Source organism: Onychomys torridus, chromosome 3, assembly GCF_903995425.1.
Source record: "Onychomys torridus chromosome 3, mOncTor1.1, whole genome shotgun sequence".
Classification (NCBI taxonomy): Eukaryota; Metazoa; Chordata; class Mammalia; order Rodentia; family Cricetidae; genus Onychomys; species Onychomys torridus.
In genome coordinates this window covers 59,710,481-59,730,389 of record NC_050445.1, presented here as the reverse complement: position 1 = coordinate 59,730,389, position 19,909 = coordinate 59,710,481, and the positions used below count along the sequence as shown (strand labels likewise).

The 19,909-nt window shown below is 35.1% G+C and overlaps 1 protein-coding gene across 1 annotated transcript in view; it reads left to right on the top strand.

Moving 5' to 3' along the window:
* Positions 1-19,909, top strand: part of Glcci1 (glucocorticoid induced 1) — a 76,718-nt gene that overhangs the window by 23,929 nt on the left and 32,880 nt on the right. The window contains exons 2-3 of the mRNA XM_036180926.1: positions 1,366-1,517; positions 17,409-17,495. Of these exons, the coding sequence (XP_036036819.1) occupies positions 1,366-1,517; positions 17,409-17,495 (239 nt within the window). The remainder of the gene's footprint in view (positions 1-1,365; positions 1,518-17,408; positions 17,496-19,909) is intronic.

Sequence of the window (19,909 nt, the reverse complement as noted above, 5' to 3'; positions counted from 1 at the left end):
CCTAAATGACAGTGACAAATTAAGATATTTTTCCTGATCTTTAGTAGTATGGGTAGTACGATGCCTGATTTAAAACAGGACTGTAAAGATTGGAACTTATTGGAACTTTATTGGTTACCAGTCCCATGGACTTCATTATAAGTACATATTGATAGTATAAGTTATTTGGGGTAGATACATGGAAAATCTAATTTCTTTATATGTTAGGTGTTTCATGTAATAATGTTGATTTTCAGTAGATACTTAAGGTACCTGAATGGGGAAGAGAGTGAAATTGGTAGAGCAGATTGATCGAACTAAATAGCATGTTCAGAGATCGCTCTGTCCCTTTCGCCGTGTATCTTTCACCTTGCTCTACATCATTACACAATGAGTTCCCTTTACTGCTTTGAATTCATCTACAAATAAGGATGTTGAATTAAAATATGAGGTTCTTTGTGAATATTATTTATGTGCTCATAAATCAATTCATTAACTATTAAACATGAGCTTCCTTTCAGTCTGTAGTATCTGAAATTATGTTCTGGTGGGAGAGAAAGACAAACTTAGGGTACCTTGAAAGCAGAAGGGATTGAGGCTTTCTTAATTAGAGAAGGAAGGAGACAAAAGGATGTTGAGCAAACTTTCACAGTACTAATCTGATGATGACATCTAAACTGGTCTTAAAGAGATCAGTAAGTTTGTCAGATGAACTTGGAAGGACAGCATTATAGGAAATAGAGGGTTCAGAGACAGACACAGTCTACTTTTGGGAAAAATACAAATTATTCATATGACTCTAGAACAGGCATGTGGAAGAGTAGCAAGATAACAAACACCTGAGATAAATGAGAGACAAAATGTGGAAATCTTTTATGTCATAAGTAGATGGTAACTGTGGAATTAGTTTTAGCAATGGTAACCAAGGATCCAGTGTAAGATTTAGTTGAAATGAATGCAGAGATGACATTTATAAACAAAAGTGGCAACTTGTGAGGCCTGATGGAATCTTAATTAAAGTTACAGCAGAGGTGATATGTAGATTTCCTTACAGATCCCTGAAATGATTGGGTTTTCAAGGGTCTGTAAAAATCCTACAGATGTGGGTTTTTTTTTTTTTTTTGAGCTGAGGACTGAACCCAGGGCCTTGTGCTTGCTAGGCAAGCGCTCTACCACTGAGCTAAGTCCCCCAACCCCCAGATGTGTTTTTTTATGAATATATTTCCTTGGAAAAGGGTCCATAACTTTTATCAGCTCATACAAGAGGGCTATTAGAGTTTGTATGTTACTAGAAAAAGTGAGGAAAATGCATTTACAAGCCCTGAAGTTTATTAATTTAAAAATATGGTCTAACATCTAACTTTTTTTTTTTTTTCACGTTTTTAGCGGACAGACCAAAATCTCAGCAAATTCGAACCTCTAGTACAATAAGGCGAACCTCTTCCTTGGATGCGATAACAGGACCTTACCTCACAGGACAGTGGCCACGGGACCCTCATGTTCACTACCCTTCATGTATGAAAGATAAAGCGACTCAAGTAAGATGAGCAAATCAAAACTAGTTCTTTGATTTTGAAACTAGAATGCGATTAAATTATCCTGGCTAGAAATAAAGCCAACCAGAGCAGAAATCCTTGTTTTAAAGATGCTGCCTCATGATATTTTGTCAGTTGGGTATAGAAGTTTTTAAGTTATTTAATATTTAGTAAATTTAAATTTAGTCTGTATTGTATGATTTTAGAGGCATACTGTCATTTTAAGAATTGTTTTATAATAAAATGAAGATAATGACTAGAAAGCATTTTAGAAAATTTATTTTTTTGAAGAAAAGTTTGCACAGGTCTTGAAAAATAGTTTCTAGAGTATTAGCAGCATGAGATATGTTGAAAGGTTATTTTCCTGTTATACAGGCAAGACTAAAATCAGTGAAATTGAAAATTTTCCATTTTCTTATTTTCCCTATTTTAAAAGAATCCCTAGCCTTTTGATTTGAAGAACATTTCCTCTCATCAGAAAAAAAGTATCTAAACATCTTTACTTATTATGATCTGTGTTTTGACTATGTCTTCACTAAATGTTTTTTGAAAATCCTGAAATATATTAGAAATATACATGATTGTTATTGGACATGAAGTACATGTTATACAGGTAGATCCCTAAATAGGTATTAGATTAGGGAAATATATAAATGTAAGGGTATTCAGAATAAGAGCATTTGGGGCTTTATAGTTTTTAACAGAATTACAGTTTCTTTTTTTTTTGTTTTTGTTGTTGTTTTTCGAGACAAGGTTTCTCTGTGTAGCTTTGCGCCTTTCCAGGAACTCACTCTGTAGCCCAGGCTGTCCTTGAACTCACAGAGATCCACCTGGCTCTGCCTCCCGAGTGCTGGGATTAAAGGCATTCACCACTGCCTGGCTGAATTACAGTTTCTTTTTTGAAGAATGAGGGAGATGCAGGAGAGAGCATTTTGACATGATCTATGAGAACCCCTCCTTAGCAGTTTTGTTGTCACTATGGTAGGCAAGCTTGGAAACTGAAATGAGTTGCTTTTTTATCATCCATCCCATCAGCTCTGCTTCATCATTTTTTATGCTGTGATCTTTTGCTTTCTATTGTTTTAGCAAGGAAAGAGATAAATTTGATATAGCAAGGAGTGGGATTCTCAGAAGAAATAATTCGCACACCTTACAGATATGGGGTAGGCATTAGAGGGAGATACAGACAGAGATGACTGAGAACCATATTCCAGAAGTGTTGGATTCATGATTGTGAAAGAGTGTCGGTATAAAGGATAAGAGACAACAAGTTGAATGACTCAGAACATAGTTTGGGGAAGTTACACAAAAGGATGAAAGAACTAGTTTTATTTATTTGGAAACAAGTAGAGGGAGCAAACATTTAGTAACTATATACCATGTACTGTTTGTTTTATTACCTGTTTCTTGTTTAATTTTCACAAGAACATTGCAGTATAATTCAGATGGGAAGCAGAAACTCAGAGAAGCAAAATGATTTGCCCATGATCATACAGCTAAGTCATATTAAAACTAGATTTCTTACACAGGTTATGTCAGCTTTCCTTGTGTAATAGCTGACATGGTGCTGATAATAGCTGCTGTTCTTTTCAGCTTATATCTCCCCCAGGGCAAGAAAAATCTTACGTTTATTAAACATATGCGTTGTACTAACACTTTTCAGAAATAGTATCTTACTTATCTTTTAAAACAACTCTGAAAAAATAGCACCATTAAGAACAAAAGGCAGAGAGAAGAACTGGATAGTATAGTCTTAGAAGCCAAAAGAGAAAACATTTCTAAGAAAGATCAGTGACTGATGCCAAAGAGACGTCACAGAGAATGTAAGGATCCAGGGATTAAGGGCGTGTTGTCTTAGGGAGTGTAGAATTAATGTTATGGTTGGGTAGAATGCCAAGATATTTGGAAGTAGAGTAGTGTGGAGGAAAAGAAAAAAGTTCTGACAAAGTTTCTTCCATGTCTCTTTATCTGCACAGTTGGTATATTGAAACATAATTACACAATTAAATGATACTTAAGTGTGGCAAATGCTATAAACACACTAGGTTATTAACAAGAGCTGTAGGAAAGCAACTTTTAATACTTTTCAGGGTCTTTAGCAAATACAAAACCATTCATATGTATATATTATATAGTTACAGTTACATAGATACAGCTCATCTTCCAACTTTGACAAATACATTTTTATAGGGACCAGAAAGTCAAGTTTGAACTGGAAATTCTTGGATTCCTCAGAGTTATATGGGAGAATATGTTCATAAGGGCCAAACCTATTCAAAGTCTAAACTATTCTCTTCTTGTCCCATACTATGTTCTGTAATTTGAAAGGCCTTTTTACATTTATAGATATTTTGAATACCCCTCCCCTCCACCATCCTCACAATTAAATTCTGTCCATACTCTCAGGAATTGAGACCCAGGACTTTTTTTCAGGACTCTTCAGACTGTGGAGGCCAGGCTTCCTGTTTAGTTCTAAATAGGCCCATGTATATCTCCCTCCAACAGGGATAGGCTTGTGGTGAGCATGTGCTTTGTCCTGAGGGTCCTTCCAGCCTCTGTATGTCTTGAATAGGGTCAGAGTGATCTCCTATAAATCTTGGAGTGCAGAAGGTGAACTTGCCATGTTTGAGTCTGGATATAGGTCATTTATTTGACATTTGACTTTGAAAGGAAAGTGAAATGTAAGCCTTAATTCTTAGATGATGAATTGAAGGCTTACGAAATTTAGCTAATGGATACAAGGTTACACAGCTGGTTAGGTTTTAAGAGATTCAAGCCCAGATTGGGCTGCTTCTTAGGCTTTTGGGTTTTCTTCTTCTCAAACAGCCACTGATTTCTATAGCATTTAATCTAGTGTTTGCCTCACATGCCCAAGAAATGCTCTTGCCCCCGAAGCATTTATAAGTCTAATTGAAGATACAGGATAGGAACATAACAAAATTACTTTTAGTGCTGTATCTATTCTTCATGGATTGATTCTTGAACTCCTGTGGGAGTAATTTTTTTTTAATTTGATGAATGTCAGTTGGGTAGATAGTATATACTCATCTTGCTATAGATATTAAATATTTGCCTTACCTCTGTAAAAGGGCATTTGTAATAATTTCTTCCTTTTGTATTGCTATGTTTTAATTACATGATAATTAATGGTTAGAGAGAAATTATTAATTCAAAAAATGTGTGGGCCTTTAAATATATACATTCTCATAGCTTCTTTGGATACTAACAACACTTACGGTTTAGTATTTGCATTTTACGTTTTATACATACATCATTTAACAAACAGCAAAGACACATTCTAAGAAATGTCATCATTGTGTGTTTAAAGTGAATGCAAACCTAAATGGTATTAGCAAGTTGCTAGCCTATTACCTCTTAGTGAAGAGGTGTTTGAGGCTGAGGTTGACAGAACAGTGTGCTGTTTTAACAGTAGACCTTTTTTTTTCTTTTTTCATTGTGAAAGTGTGTGCTCTGATGATAAAGCATAGTATTTTTAAATATGTAAGTAATTGTCTATTATCAGTTATTATATATGGAACATAATTACATACACTGTGTGTTTATACAGCTCAGGACAGTGTAGTATTTGTTTTCACCAACATCACCATAAATGTGAAATATATTATGTGACCACATTAAAAGCACTATGACTATGCAATGAGAGTGTTTTCAATCCTATTAATAATTTTATGGGATCCCTGTTGTATGGGTCCTTATAAATTTTCTGAAATGTCATTATGCAATGCATGACTATATATGCAGTATGTTATTAATTATAGTCACTATGAAACAACTTATTTCTTGAAATCATTTTTCTTTATTGAGATTTGATGCCCTTTGGTCCTGTATTGTTCCAGTCTTTGCCTCTAGCCTCTCACAACCACCATAGTATTCTGCTCATATGAATTGAGTATTGTGCATCTGCGTAGATATTTAGGTTTAGATGTGAATACATTTGTCAGTTTATTCTAATGTGCATGTATGTTTTACCATATGATTGTTAACCTTAAAAATGGAGACTATAAGCCGGGTGGTGGTGGTGCATGCCTTTAATCCCAGCACGCGGGAGGCAGAGCCAGGCGGATCTTTGTGAGTTCAAGGCCAGCCTGGTCTACAGAGCGAGATCCAGGAAAGGCGCAAAGCTACACAGAGAAACCCTGTCTCGGAAAAAAACAAAACAAAACAAAACAAAAAACAGAAAACAAAAAAAGAGAGACTATAGAAACACACTGAACTCGGCTGTTTCTAGGTTAAGTATAATGCTGTCTACTTTGACATGAATTAAAAATAAGGTTTGCTGGATAGATGGATACATACATGATAAAATAAATGTAGAAAAGTATTGTATAGGAATCTGTGAGCTTTATGAGCCATTGAACTCCCCCACTATGTATGTGTATGTGTGTGTGGGAGAGGAGGGTTGCTTTGGTTGAAATTGAACCCATAGTATTCTGCATGAGAAGGAAGTACCATCCTGAACCACACCACCAGTTTTTAACTTTTCTATTTGAAAAATTTCTTAGATTTTTTTTTTTTCTTTAGAAGAAAAAACTTGTCATCCCCTGAGCTAGTTTGGGTACTATGTGTGTATAATCCTGATGTTTGAGAGCCTGGGGCAGGAGGACTGCAGATTTGAGGCCATCTTGCATTACGTAGTGGGACCTTTACTAAAAGAAAAAAACAAACCACACAGCTCATTGAATTGACTAGTATGTGGTCCACACATTTGTGTCCCTTTTTTTGTAAAGTTGATATGTGATTGTCCTGATCACATAGTCACTCTGAGTATTAAAAGATAAGGCTTACTGATTTTGAAAGCCACTGGAGAAATAGGTCATTGCCAGTTTATTAGTTTAATTTGTTTAGCTTAGCAGAAAGAACTAAAAAACATTTGTAAAATTTTTATGAAACTTTTTTCTTTAGCCTTGAAAGCATAATGCTTTTTAAAGAAAAATTATAACCTTTTAAAATTTAATTTGAGGTCTAGAAAGATGATTCAGCAGATGATTCACTTGTTCTTGCAGAGGGCTCAGGTTCAGTTCCCTGCACTCATTTGGTGGTTTACAACCATCTGTAACTACAGTTTCAGGGACCTACTACCCTTTTCTGACATTTGCAGTTACCAGGCGTAAACATTGTACACAGACACACATGTAAACATAATACTCATACATATAAAATAAAAACAAATAAATCTAAATGTTTTAATTAATTTAGAGTTAAGGTTATTATATTTAAGTAATAGGAAGAGTTTTTCAGCCTTTGCCAACAATGTGAAGTATAATCAATCTCTCCTCTTATTTTAAATCTGTATTTGTAAATATGGAGCACATATGTATGTGTATATGTTAGTAAAGTAGACAAATAATGAAGAGAGTCTGCAGCAGTAATCAAATGTGTTTCCTGTGATTTCCCAGGTGTAATAATACTTATGGCTGTTGGCTTTAAAGAGATGGTATATATTTTCTGACGACTAAAAGTACCAGTGTCCATTGCTACTCCATCCATCTGGGTCACTGACTGATGTGACAGGCATGAACTTCTTGCTGACCTTATGCTTGTCGTATGAGCAGGAAAATACTTTATAGTCTAAGCTATGTGTTTGTGAAGGTTTGAATCATTACTGTCTCATAATCCAGTATACTGATTTGCAGTGTAAAACCACTTCATCCAATTTCCAGACTTTTTGGAGCATAGGGTTACTTATTTTAATTAAGAACTTGCAAACATTCCAGTGTGAACATAAAATCAATATTCAAAAAGATGAATAAAAAAAAGTACTAGAAGTCATGTCCCTCCAGTTTTGTTAGTTTAAAAGTCTTAATAGTTTACTGTCCTATTCACCTTTGAGCTTTACCTTCATCTTTTTTCTCACTCAGTAGAGGTAATTGTCTCTGTGTGAGTAATCCATCCAAATATGAGCTCGGGCCTTAGTTTTTTTTTACTGTTCTATAGCTGATTCCATTTGATAGGAAGTTCAAGTTTTTCACTTTTTTTGTTTGTTTGTTTTATGAGACAAGGTTTCTCTTTGTAACAGTCCAGTAGACCAGGCTGTCCTTGAACTCACAGAAATCTGCCTGTGTGCTGAGATTAAAGGCATATGCCATGATCATGTGTTCAAGTTTTAAGAGACCCTACCACCACCTTCTTTTTAAACAAAAATATAAAATGTCTCAGGTTAGATGTGTATTTTTATAGGTTTTTCATGTATCTTGGAAAAGAAAAAGTCACCCAGCCTAAGGGAGAATTTTCACTTTGGATGCCATCTTTACCACTTGTCAGAGGATCATGATACCATGCAGTTGAAATACCTCATGAAATCCAGACTTTCATTTCTCACAGGAATGCGTTAACAGACCTTCCATACTTGTCCTGTGGTGTTTTAATTCATTTGTATTTAAAAAGTAATACTATTTCAGGTTAGGTGTTTCTGGGGTTTATCAATTTTGTTTAATAAGTAAGGCCTTCCTAGGGTCAGAATGGTCCCTATAATTTAGATGAACATGAGTAATAGCTGCCAACTCCTGAGTGCTCTTTAATCATTATTAACAGGGTTTCTATGTGTGGTATTGGGTAGATGCACATGCTTTGAGAATTTCTGTGCCTGTAGAAATACACTAAATATGTGCTGATGTAATTAGAGTTTATACTGTAACTCTTTATCTGCTCGATGATCGTAGGCACATGCTTTGACTTTATGGCTGACTTTACTTTTATTAAATTCATCTTAGACTATTTTCTGCTATAATATTGCTGTAAAATTATCAACATAAAACCATATTGAATCTTTTTTTTTAATTGTTAAAATGTGGAAATTTATTTTATTCATCTGAAGTTAGATATGATACAATATGGACTGGAGAATTCTTGGATTTTACAGTCTTTTTTTGTCCCCAGGTTCAGAAATAGAAATATAATAATGGATATTTAAAAAATAAATAAAATTCTTAGTTTTTTCATCACTTTTTTCTCCTTTTTAAAAATTTATTATATTTGTGTTTTAATTTTACACATCAGCCATGGGTTCCCCTATCCTCCCCCCTCCAGTCCCCGGCCCCACCTTTCCCCCCAGCCCCACCTTTCCCCCCAGCCCCTTCCCTCCATTCCCATCTTCTCCAGGGCCAAGACTCCCCTGGGGATTCAATTCAACCTGGTGGATTCAGTACAGGCAGGTCCAGTCCCCTCCTTCCAGGCTGAGCAAAGTGTCCCTGTGTAAGCCCAAGGTTCCAAACAGCCAGCTCATGCACTAAGGATAGGTCTGGGTCCCACTGCCTGGGTGCCGTCCAAACAGTTCAAGCTATTCAGTTGTCTCACTTATCCAGAGGGCCTGATCCAGCTGGGGGCTCCATAGCCTTTGGTTCACAATTCATGTGTTTCCATTAGTTTGGCTATTTGTCCCTGTACTTTTCAATCTTAGTCTCAACAATTCACACTCTTACAGTCCCTCCTCTTTCTCGACAATTGGACTCCTGGAGCTCTACCTGGGGCCTGGCTGAGGATCTCTACATCCACTTCCATCAGTTATTGGATGAGAGTTCCAGCACCACCGTTAGGGTGTTTGGCCATCTGATCACCAGACTAGGTCAGATCAGGCTTTCTCTCGACCATTGCCAGTAGTCTACAGTGGATGTATCATTGTGGATTTTGGGGACCTCTCTATAGCACTTTGCTTCTTCCTGTTCTCATGTGGTCTTCATTTATCATGGTCTGTTATTCCTTGTTCTCCCTTTCTGTTCTTTATCCAGCTGGGATCTCCTGCTCCCCTAAGCTTTCTTTCCCTCAAACCTTGCCCTTCATTACTCCCACTGTCCAGGCTGTTCATGTAGATCTCATCCATTTCTCTGTCATTGGGCGATCCCTGTGTCTTTCCTAGGGTCCTGTTTTCTAGGTAGCCTCCCTGGAGTTTTGTAGCAGTCTAGTCATCTTTGTTTTACATCTAGTATCCTCCTATGAGTGAGTACATACCATGTTTGTCTTTCTGAGTCTGGTTTACCTCACTCAGGATGATTTTTTTTCTAGATCCATCCATGTGCCTGCAAACCTCATGATGTCATTGTTTTTCTCTGCTGAGTAGTACTCCATTGTGTATATGTACCATATTTTCTTTATCCATTCTTCAGTTGAAGGGCATCTAGGTTGTTTCCAGGTTCTGGCTATTACAAACAATGCTGATAAGAACATAACTGAGCAAATGCCCTTGTGGTATAATTGAGCATTCCTTGGTATATACCCAAGAGTGCTACAGCTGGATCTTGGGGGAGATGGATTCCCAGTTTTCTAAGAAAGCACCATATTGATTTCCAAAGTGGCTGTACAAGCTTGCATTCCCACCAGCAGTGGAGGAGAGTTCCCCTTGCTCCACATCCTCTCCAGCATAAGCTGTCTTCTGTGTTTTTGATCTTAGCCATTCTGACAGGTGTAAGGTGGTATCTCAGAGTCGTTTTGATTTGCATTTCCCAGATAATTAGGGATGTTGAGCAATTCCTTAAATGTCTTTCAGCCATTTGAGCTTCCTCTGATATCCAGAATATATAAAGAACTCAAGAAATTAGACATCAGAATGCCCAACAGTTCAATTAAGAAATGGGCTATAGAACTAAACAGAATTCTCAACAGAGGAAGATCATATTGAATCTTACCCAACTAAAGGATTATCTATTTATTAAGTTTTTATTGTTGTCCTTTAGAATAAAAAATCCGAAGTCTTATAAAGTCAGCTAATTTCTTGTTAAGCTTACATTGCTTAGTGTTTTCTCTTATGGTCTGCTGTTGTAATTCAGACCTTTGATTACCTTCTTATTTATTTGTACTGTATTTCAATTAGAATGTTCTTGTTTCTGATACATTTTTAGATATTTTTCTTTGGCTTTCCAGACATAAGATCATATAAACAATAATTCTTTCTTCCTTTTACTTATTCTTTGTTTTATGTCTTCTCTTGGAATTGTGTGTTGTGTTAATACTTTCAACCATTCAGGCTACTGATTATGCTAGCAAAAATTGTTCTTGTCTCTAAGCATATTTATTCAATGGGCATTATTTTTCTGTGATATAAGTATGGTCGTGTGTATAATACTTCCAATATTATATATTTATAATCTAATATATATCATAATATTTCCAGTTTATATTCTGATTTTACTGATATTGTTTCTTGTTTCATTCAAGAGGGATTGCTCATATGATGAAGGGTTGCTTATATAACAAATGCTATTTCATTGTTATAGATTGTAGCATTCTGTAATATAAATATCCTTTCAATATTTTTTATTCCTTGCTGGAAATAGAATCCATTATCTTAAACATGAGAGACAGAAATTCCATCTATGTCACATCCCAGGTATAGTGAGGTTCATTAATAGACTGTTATTTGGTTGTTCATTAACATTTCTAGAAAAATGCTTTGTTTACAGAGACTTAAAATAAATATACAATAGCACATGAATTATTTATGATATTAAATATTCAGAAGTTCACCATTTAGGCCTAAAGTTTTATTCTTTTTTGTGTGTGTGATGTAATACTAAGGCTAGTTTATACTTGCTTTGTGAAAAGGTCTTGAAAGATTTCCTCCTTTTGTGTTCTAGCATGGTATAAATACCATTTGAATTATCTATTACTTGGGTTTAAAACAGTTTTAATCAATGAAATTTACTAGCCTAATATGTTTATAGATTATAGTTCTTTAGAAAATCTCAATTTTTGTCATGACTCTAACTCCTTTGGTTATATGAGAAAGAAATCTTTGAGCCAGGCACTGGCAGGAGGATCCTTTGAGCTTAGGAGTTTGAGAACAGTGTTGACAAACAACCTCACCGAAACTTGTATCTTTTTAAAGATAGTCAATGGGTTGTTTAATCTTGAATGATCCTGGATATAGTGGCATACACCTTTAATCACAGCATTGGGGCACTCAGGAGGCAGAAACTGGCAGATCTCATGAGTTCAAGACCAGTCTGGTCTACAAAGAGAGTTCCAGGACAGCTAGGACTCTTACACAAAGAAACCCTGTCTCAAGAAAAACAAACAACAAAAACAAAATCTTGAATAAAGTTCTTGTGTATGTGTGCTCTTTTTCTATAGGATGTTCTTCTTAAGTAGAATTTTACTATTTTAAATTATTTATTTAAATTTTTATTTAAAATTTTTTTAGTTAAAACTATGAAACATTAACATGCTAAAAGGTACATAAAGTAACTCTTCTTTTTTTAAAATCTCATTAATCTTTTTATAGGGAGCTTCTTGATTTTCCACCAACAGCCTTCTCTAGGAGTCTCTTTTTGAGAATAGTATTTAACAGTTGGCTGTAGCCATCATGTAGTAAAATCACTATTCTGAATTAAAATATATACATTCTTTGAAAGAGTATTAAAATATCCAGCCTCTTCCCCCTTTACCTGAAAAGAGCTTGTTTAGGAAATCAAAGGAATAGATGACATTATCTTAATAATAATAATTAAAAATAGCCTTCAGCTTACCAGTTAGATCAGAAATTCATTTTTGATCCAAAGTCACAATTGGTAGAGCTATTTGGGTTTCCTGTGCCCTTGCTCAAGGGCTTTCTATTGAAATGTCCTTAGGTAATGGCAATTACTTGGTTTTTGCTACTTGACATTTTTAGTACTTTGTATGCCCTACATATTAATCTTTCAGCTATATAGTTGGCAGAGATAATGTTCCCATTTTGTGGGCTGTCTTTCCACAATGTTACTGTCTTTACATTTAGAAGGTTCTTTGTTTCATGTAATTTCATTTGTTAATTCTGCACTTGTGCCTGTGTGTGTATGCATGTGAGAGTGGATGTATGAAAACATGAAAGTGTATGACTAGGTGTATGTTTGGAGACTAGAGTTCAGCATCAAATGTTGTTCCTCAGTCACTGTCTACCTTGTTTATTGAGACAGCATCTCTCATTGGACTGGAATTTACCAATTACACTAGGCCATCTGGCCAAGGAATTCCAGGGAGTGACATGCCCCTTCCCAGCACTGAGGTTCCAAACATACCACCATGCCCAGCTTTTTACATGGGTTTTAGGAGTTGAACTCAGATCATCATGCTTGTATGACAAGCTCCTACTGACTAAGCTATCTCTTCACTGCCCTCTCTAAATGTATCAGTTCTTGTATTATTTCCTGTACTCGTAAGAGTTATCAGAAAGTCTTGTCTATTCCTGTATTTTGAAGTGTTTTCCCTGTGTTTTCTTTCAGTGGTTGTGGAGTTTCAGGTCTTCCACTAAGCTCTTCAATCCATTTTGGTTTTTGTTTTTTGAGACAGTTTTCTCTGTTTAGTTTTGGTGCCTGTCCTGGATCTCTCTCTGTAGACCAGACTGGCCTCAGACTCACAGAGGTCGGCCTGGCTCTGCCTCCCAAGTGCTGGGGTTAAAGGTGTGCACTACTGCTGCTCGGCCTTCAGTCCATTTTTAATTGTTTTTTGATGGGATGAGAAATAGGGTGTTAGTTTTCTTCTTCTGTGAGGGCTATCCCAATTTCTGAGGACCGTTTGTTGAAGTGTCTAACCAAACAGCTCAGTTAAAAAATTGGCAAATTAGATAAACAGACAGTTCACAGAAGATGAAATACAAAGAACCAATAAACAAAAAATGTTCAACATTCTTAGTCATCAGGACTAAATCAAATCAAATGAAAACATTGGGATTCTTTTTTAACCCCAGTTACTATCATTAATTAAGAAATCAGCATACCAGTGAACATGGGGATGGTGGCAGTGCAAATTAGTATGGCCACTATGGAAATCAATATGGAGTTTCCTTAAAATGCTAAAAGTGAAGCTACCATATGACAGTTATACCACTCCTACTTAGAGTTATCTAAGACAATAGATGACAGAGACATGACCTGCATGTCCTTGTTCATTGGAGCACTGTTCACAATAATAGCCAAGTTAAGGAATGAGCCTAGATGCTCATCAATAGATGAGTAGATAAAATGTAATGTACATATGTATACCTGTAAAGATGGAGTTTTATTTAGCCATAAAGAACAAAATCATGCTTGAAGGGAAGTGAATGGAACTGAAATTCATTAAGTGAAATGTCAGACTCAGACAATTATTGCATGTTTTCTGACATAGAAGGATGCTAGACCTAATAGATGTATATATAATCACTTATGTATGTATAGTATAAAAGTAGATGTAGATCTTGGAAAATTTTGGAAGTGAATATGATCAAGGTATGTAGTTGGAGAGATTCTCTCCAGGTGCCATCAATCCCTGGCAGTACCATAACCCACATATAAAATAATCATTCAGACGCTTATATTACTTATAAACTGTTTGGCCGTGGCAGGCTTCTTGTTCTCTACTTCTTTTATCTTAAATTAACCCATTTTTATTAATCTATACTTTGCCACGTGGCTTGTGGCCTACCAGTACCTTACATTTCTCTTGTCATGGGGGCGGCTGGCAGTATCTCCTCCCAGCCTTTCACTTCCCACAATTCTCCTCCTTGTTCCGCCTACCCCATCCTTCCTGCCTGGCTACTGGCCAATCAGCACTTAATTTATTTTAACCAATCAGAGCAACACATTTGACATACAGAACATCCCACAGCAAAAGTACATGATATAACTTGAATGAAAATATCCTTAAGAAACCTATGGGTTTTTCCTTAGTACAGCTAAGTATATACCTGAAAGAAAAAAAAATATTTTTCTCTAAACCAGGACCATGACTGCTTTGGTATGGACCTACTGTTCAACTCCAGACTTGCTTTGTAAGATTATAGTTAAGAATTAGCTCATAATTTAGAAATAATGTGAGAACGGATTATGCATCCCTAGATGCTAATGCTTATTGTGTATAAATGATTGGTTTTTAGATGAGAGAAACAAAGTAAACCATCTGGAAAAAAGGTTTCTATGCTTCTGGATGCTAGAGGATAACTCTCTTACCTATTGCAGTGAAGATTATGCAAATTAATACATGTTAAGGTTCTAACAGTTATCTAGAACATAATGTACTGATAAATACTAGCTACCTTTGGGTTTTGTTGTTGTTGTTGGTTTTTTTAAATTTAATTTTATTTTTTTATGTGTGTGAATGCTTTTGTCTACATGTATGTCTGGACACCATGGGTGTGTAGTCCCCACAGAGGCCAGAAGAGGGCCTAGGATCCTCTGGAACTGGACTTAGGGAAAGTCGTTCATTTCCATGGTTGTTAGCCACCACCTTGGTGCTGGGAACTGAACTGAGGTCCTGTAAAAGCAATACTGCTGTCCAGGCCCACTAACTGCCTATGTAGTAGAATATAATACTTCACTGTCATCAAGGTTAAATACAATGACATTAAAGTATCAGAAAATGTCATTATTAATAGTATCAACAGTTGATTATGCATTTATACAACTATGAACAGTAATTCTGATCTGGTAGAAAATGGCTTAGAGATGATATATTATCTTATAGCATGAAAAGGCTCTGAAATTCTGTAATTACAAGGTCAGAATTTTTCAGTCAGCTGTTGTATGTATGTCTTCTGAGTAATTTTACAAATAAGAAATGGCACTTTAGACTTACAGATTCAAGTGTGGGTGACTGCGTGTCTATTATGAAAACTTCTCCTTTGGCTGTTAAGTTTGCCATTATCTGGGCATGGTTAGTTTTTATGACTTCCGTGGGAGTTTTTGGAATAGTGTGAAAAATATTTGGCAGTGTCTAGTAGTTATCTGTGTTACTCATTGTCAGGCATAAGAGATTTTAAAAGTGTTATATATTAAAATATAGCAAGATAAATAAGTGGTTAGTGTGGTTAAGGTGGCAGATTTTAAGTATTTTTTTTTTCAAATCAGTCTTATAGATAGATATTTTAGACCTGTTTGTTTAGATGCATAAAAGATTGCTTTTCTCTTCTTTGATAGTGGAGGCAGTTTGGATAGAAAGAGGAAGTAGTGGCCATATCACATGGAATTATAAAGAATAATAAAAGTATTGAGGACTGTGTTTCCAAAATATCTGTGGAATAATGTCCTACATGTTGTTAGTAAGCATGCTTGTAAGTGTCCAGTAATCTTGTAAACGGGAGAATTAAGCAGATTTATTTTAAGTGTGTATATATTTGAGTTTTTAGAATGCTAAATTGCATTATATGTGGAGTAGAAAGATGCAGTGTGTGATTTCCCCCAAATTTATTTGGCCATGGAACCCTTTTATTAAACATTTTTTTTTTTTTTTACCAATATCTAGTGCTACAAATAGCACTTTTTCTAAAATTCTATTCCAGATAGTAGACAGAATAATGGCAGTTGGACCTTGTGTCTTACCAATACCAAAGGAAAGAGCTTATGTTTACTTTGTCCAATTATTTTCCTGTTTACAATTTTAAACATTTCTGAAATACTCAAATTTAACAAGTTGGATTAAGATTTATTTATCTTTTGTTACTTCTTTAGCATATTCATGGACATGACTAAACTTTTGCCTCACCTTTTTCCTGAGATTATACTTTTTGATTTATAGATATTGTGATCTGTGTGTGTGTGAAGAGAGTGCTACGTGGAAGAAATATAAAAGTGTTAAGTCATACAAAACCTCAAAATTTTGACTATAGTGGTCATACAGGAATAATTCTGTAAAAATTATTAAAGATACAGCCGGGCAGTGGTGGCGCACACCTTTAATCCCAGCACTTGGGAGGCAGAGCCAGGTGGATCTCTGTGAGTTCAAGGCCAGCCTGGCCTACAGAGTTTGATCCAGGACAGGCACCAAAGCTACACAGAGAAACTATGTTTCAAAAAAACCAGAAAAAAATTATTAAAGATACTATTATTTGATTGACTAAATTATTTTCAGGTTGTCCTGTCTAGGATTGAACATGTGAAATCTTAATGATTTTTATATAGTATTAAATATATTATTTCTTATCCTTGCACTTGCCAGTTGAAAAGATTTTTCTTCAGTTGACTAAAGGACTTCCTTTAATAGTGAGCCCCTTAAGCAGCCTTTCTTGTCTGTATCCACTTAGTATCTAGTTGTCACTAGTTTGGTTCTGAACAACTGTCACTTTAAGCAGTAGTAATTATTGTAAAGTTGCTCATAGCATTTTGAACTATGTAAAGTTGAATGATGGCTTTTTTATTACATGGAGATTCTCAAGTACATACAGTCTCAGCATAAACTTGTTTTTAGCATCCAATACAAAAGCATTTTAATGCCAAATGTATTTATTGTGGTAATCATTACCCATTGTCTATCTTCTAGTTTTTGCCTTCTCTTATTTACATTATACTAGGCTTTCTCATATGTTAAAGTGTGGTATTTCAATTTTTTATAATTCCTAAATTTCTTAAAACTTTATGGCAATCTGTAAAGCTAAATGCTTAGTGCTATACTTTAGTTAATAACTATTAATGCTTAAATACTGATAGCGTAGTTTTTTAAAAAGCTACATTCAATTTATAAGTCAATGTTTAATTTATATTTGTTTTTAATCCTTTCTATTAGTTTTTAAAATAACTACTTTTAAATGAAGATGCCTAATACTTTGCTCCATAGATACTCTTATTAATATTCTCTTCTCCTAGTAAAATTGACTCTCTGACTAGACATTTGTTAAATAAGCCTATACAATACAAATGTTTCTGAAAGTTGTCTGTTTTTAATAGAAATTATATTTTATTTAATTTGTTCTCTTTAAAAGCTCAGTGTATAAATATTCACAGTTTTATTTGAATTTACTAACTATATGATTAATACTAATGTGAAAGTATCAAATGATTTTTTTTAAGCTAGATGACTCAGACATCTTAGATTAATCTGGTCCAATCAACATTTAAAAAATTTTAGTAGTGCTAGGAACTGTGTTTCTGTTATTTGAAACTAGGTGGTACCAGCGTTTCTGTTTCTTACATTTTGATTTGTTTGTTGGTTTTGAAGACACCTAGTTGTTGGGCAGAGGAGGGAGCAGAAAAACGATCGCATCAGCGCTCTGCATCATGGGGAAGTGCTGACCAGCTGAAGGAGGTAAGTTAGTTTGTATTTCATTCTGTAACTATAACTTGATCTTGATGGGTTGTTTTTACTAATTTCTCAATATAGTGAGACTTCTATTTGTTATAACCTCCTTTTTCATAGTCACAGAGTTAGTTGAATCTTACATTTTAGTAAAAAGTGAGTTTTCCTAACCTATATGTTTTCAGTAAATATTTACGTGCCCATTACTTATAAAATTCCTAGTCAACCCTAATTTTATGTAATCATCTCCATTTGTTATCTTTATTTCCCCCCTTAGCTTGCTTTTTTTCTAACTCACAACAATCAGAGCCATATATTATAGCTTTGTACAATGATAAGATAATACTTTCTTTTTCTTATAGCTTTTTAATGATACCCAGTTTATTAGGACCCTTTGGGACCCAATACTACAGTGGAAACCAAATCTTAGAGAAACGATCTGTTCCTTGATTTATTATGAATAGTCTAAAATATATCTATATATTATATTATTTTTTCTGATAGTTTTGTACATACAAATCATAATTTTTTTTTTTTACCTATTCTTTCAAAGCTATAGAAACCTAGAGTTAAAATATCTAGTCTATGCACTTCTTCCAAAAATGATCATCCCATCCCCGCTGCCACCTTCTCAGTGGGGACAATTCATTGCTTCTAAGAGAACTCGTGTGTTGGTTTTAGCTGAGGTTGTTAAGTATTTTGTCTTAGTTTGTTTCCTAGTGCTGTGGTAAACAACATGACCAGAAGCAACTTGGGGAAGATATGGGGATTTATGTCATCTTATAGCTTACAGGTTATAGTCTGTCATTGGGGGAACCAAGGCAGGAACCTGGAAGCAAGAACTGAGGCCGAGACCATGTAGAAGCACTGCTAATTTGCTCCTTCCACATGGCTTGCTTAGTTACCTTTCTTGTATAAACCAGAACCACCTCACCAGGTGTGGAATTGTTCATAGTAAGTTGGACCGTCCCATATCAATCATTAATCAAGAAAATGCCCTAAAAACTGGCCTTTGGGCCACCCTGATGGAGACATATTCTTAGTTGAGATTCCTCTTCTCAGGTAACTGTAGCTTGTGTCAAGTTGACAAAATACTACTCTACACAGTTATTTGATATTTTGAATTCAGAATTATATTACTTAGTTTTGACTCCTAACACTTGGGTCAGTATTGTCTTCTTAAAATTCTGAAAGGTTGGCAGTGAACAAGTTCTATTGTAGGTTAAGCATAAACATTTCTTCCAAATTTTATTTATGTGTATTTGGGTCTGCCTGCTTGTCTGTATGTGCACCACATGCTTGTAGTGCCCTTGACAGTCAGAAAAGGGCCTGGATACTCTGGAACTGGAGTTTACTACAAATCATACCTGGATCCTCCACAATAATGGCAAGTACTCTTAACTGCTGAGTACAGACAGTGTTTAGTCTCAGTATTTCTCTTGAATATTTTTCCTATGCAGAGTTCCAGACTTTCCAGTATTAATTTTATATACTTAGGTTGCCAGATTACTCATATACTATGATGTCTAAATCAAATGGTCTAGTAGCATGATATTGTCTATGATTTTATTTTATTTTTAGCCACTTCTTTATGAAAATCTGTAATTCTGGCCAAAATACGTAAGTAAAAATAGATTACCCTAGCAGAAACAAAAGGCTTAGTCTAATAAATCTAGACTGAAATACAATCTCAAGTATAGAATATAAATGAAGAAAAATCAAATTTGCAATTTTATCTCAGTTCATTGTAGTTTCAGACATATTGCTGATATTTCACATAGTTTTGTTAGAACTGAGTGTATATAGTAGCACATGATATATGCTCCTAAAAGGGAACAGCTGAATCAGAAGAATTGATTGTTCTCCTTAGAAAACAACCATAAAGCCAAACAGAATTGTCAGAGTAACTTTTATTGCTCTAGATGTAATCATAATAATTGAACAATTTTATTAATGAAAACTTGGGGTTAGAATAGTATAAGTTGTGGTGTTCTTGTTCAAAATGAAAGAATAATTGCAAAGGAGATTGAGGATGCCAGTGGAAATAAAATAAAATCCAGTTAAGATTGTAAAAAACCAGAACTTAAAAGGCAGTTCTACACACACACACACACACACACACACACACGCACACACACACACACATACACACACACACACACACACACACACGAATCTAGTAAGTCTTACAAAGTGTTCATTGAAGAAAATATAAGCTCATTGGTAGGTTAGCATAGAGTAAATTAATTGCTTTGTCAGGTTTTTGTTCATCTTTTAGTTTTATAGCTCATAATATCTGGCATTAAGGAAGTTAGTGAAGTGGTTGAGATCCTGACTGGTACATATTCGTAGTTAAACATTAATATAGGATTACTTGCACAGCATTGTGAAGTACTAAAAAGGGCTTACAGATTGAAGGTCAA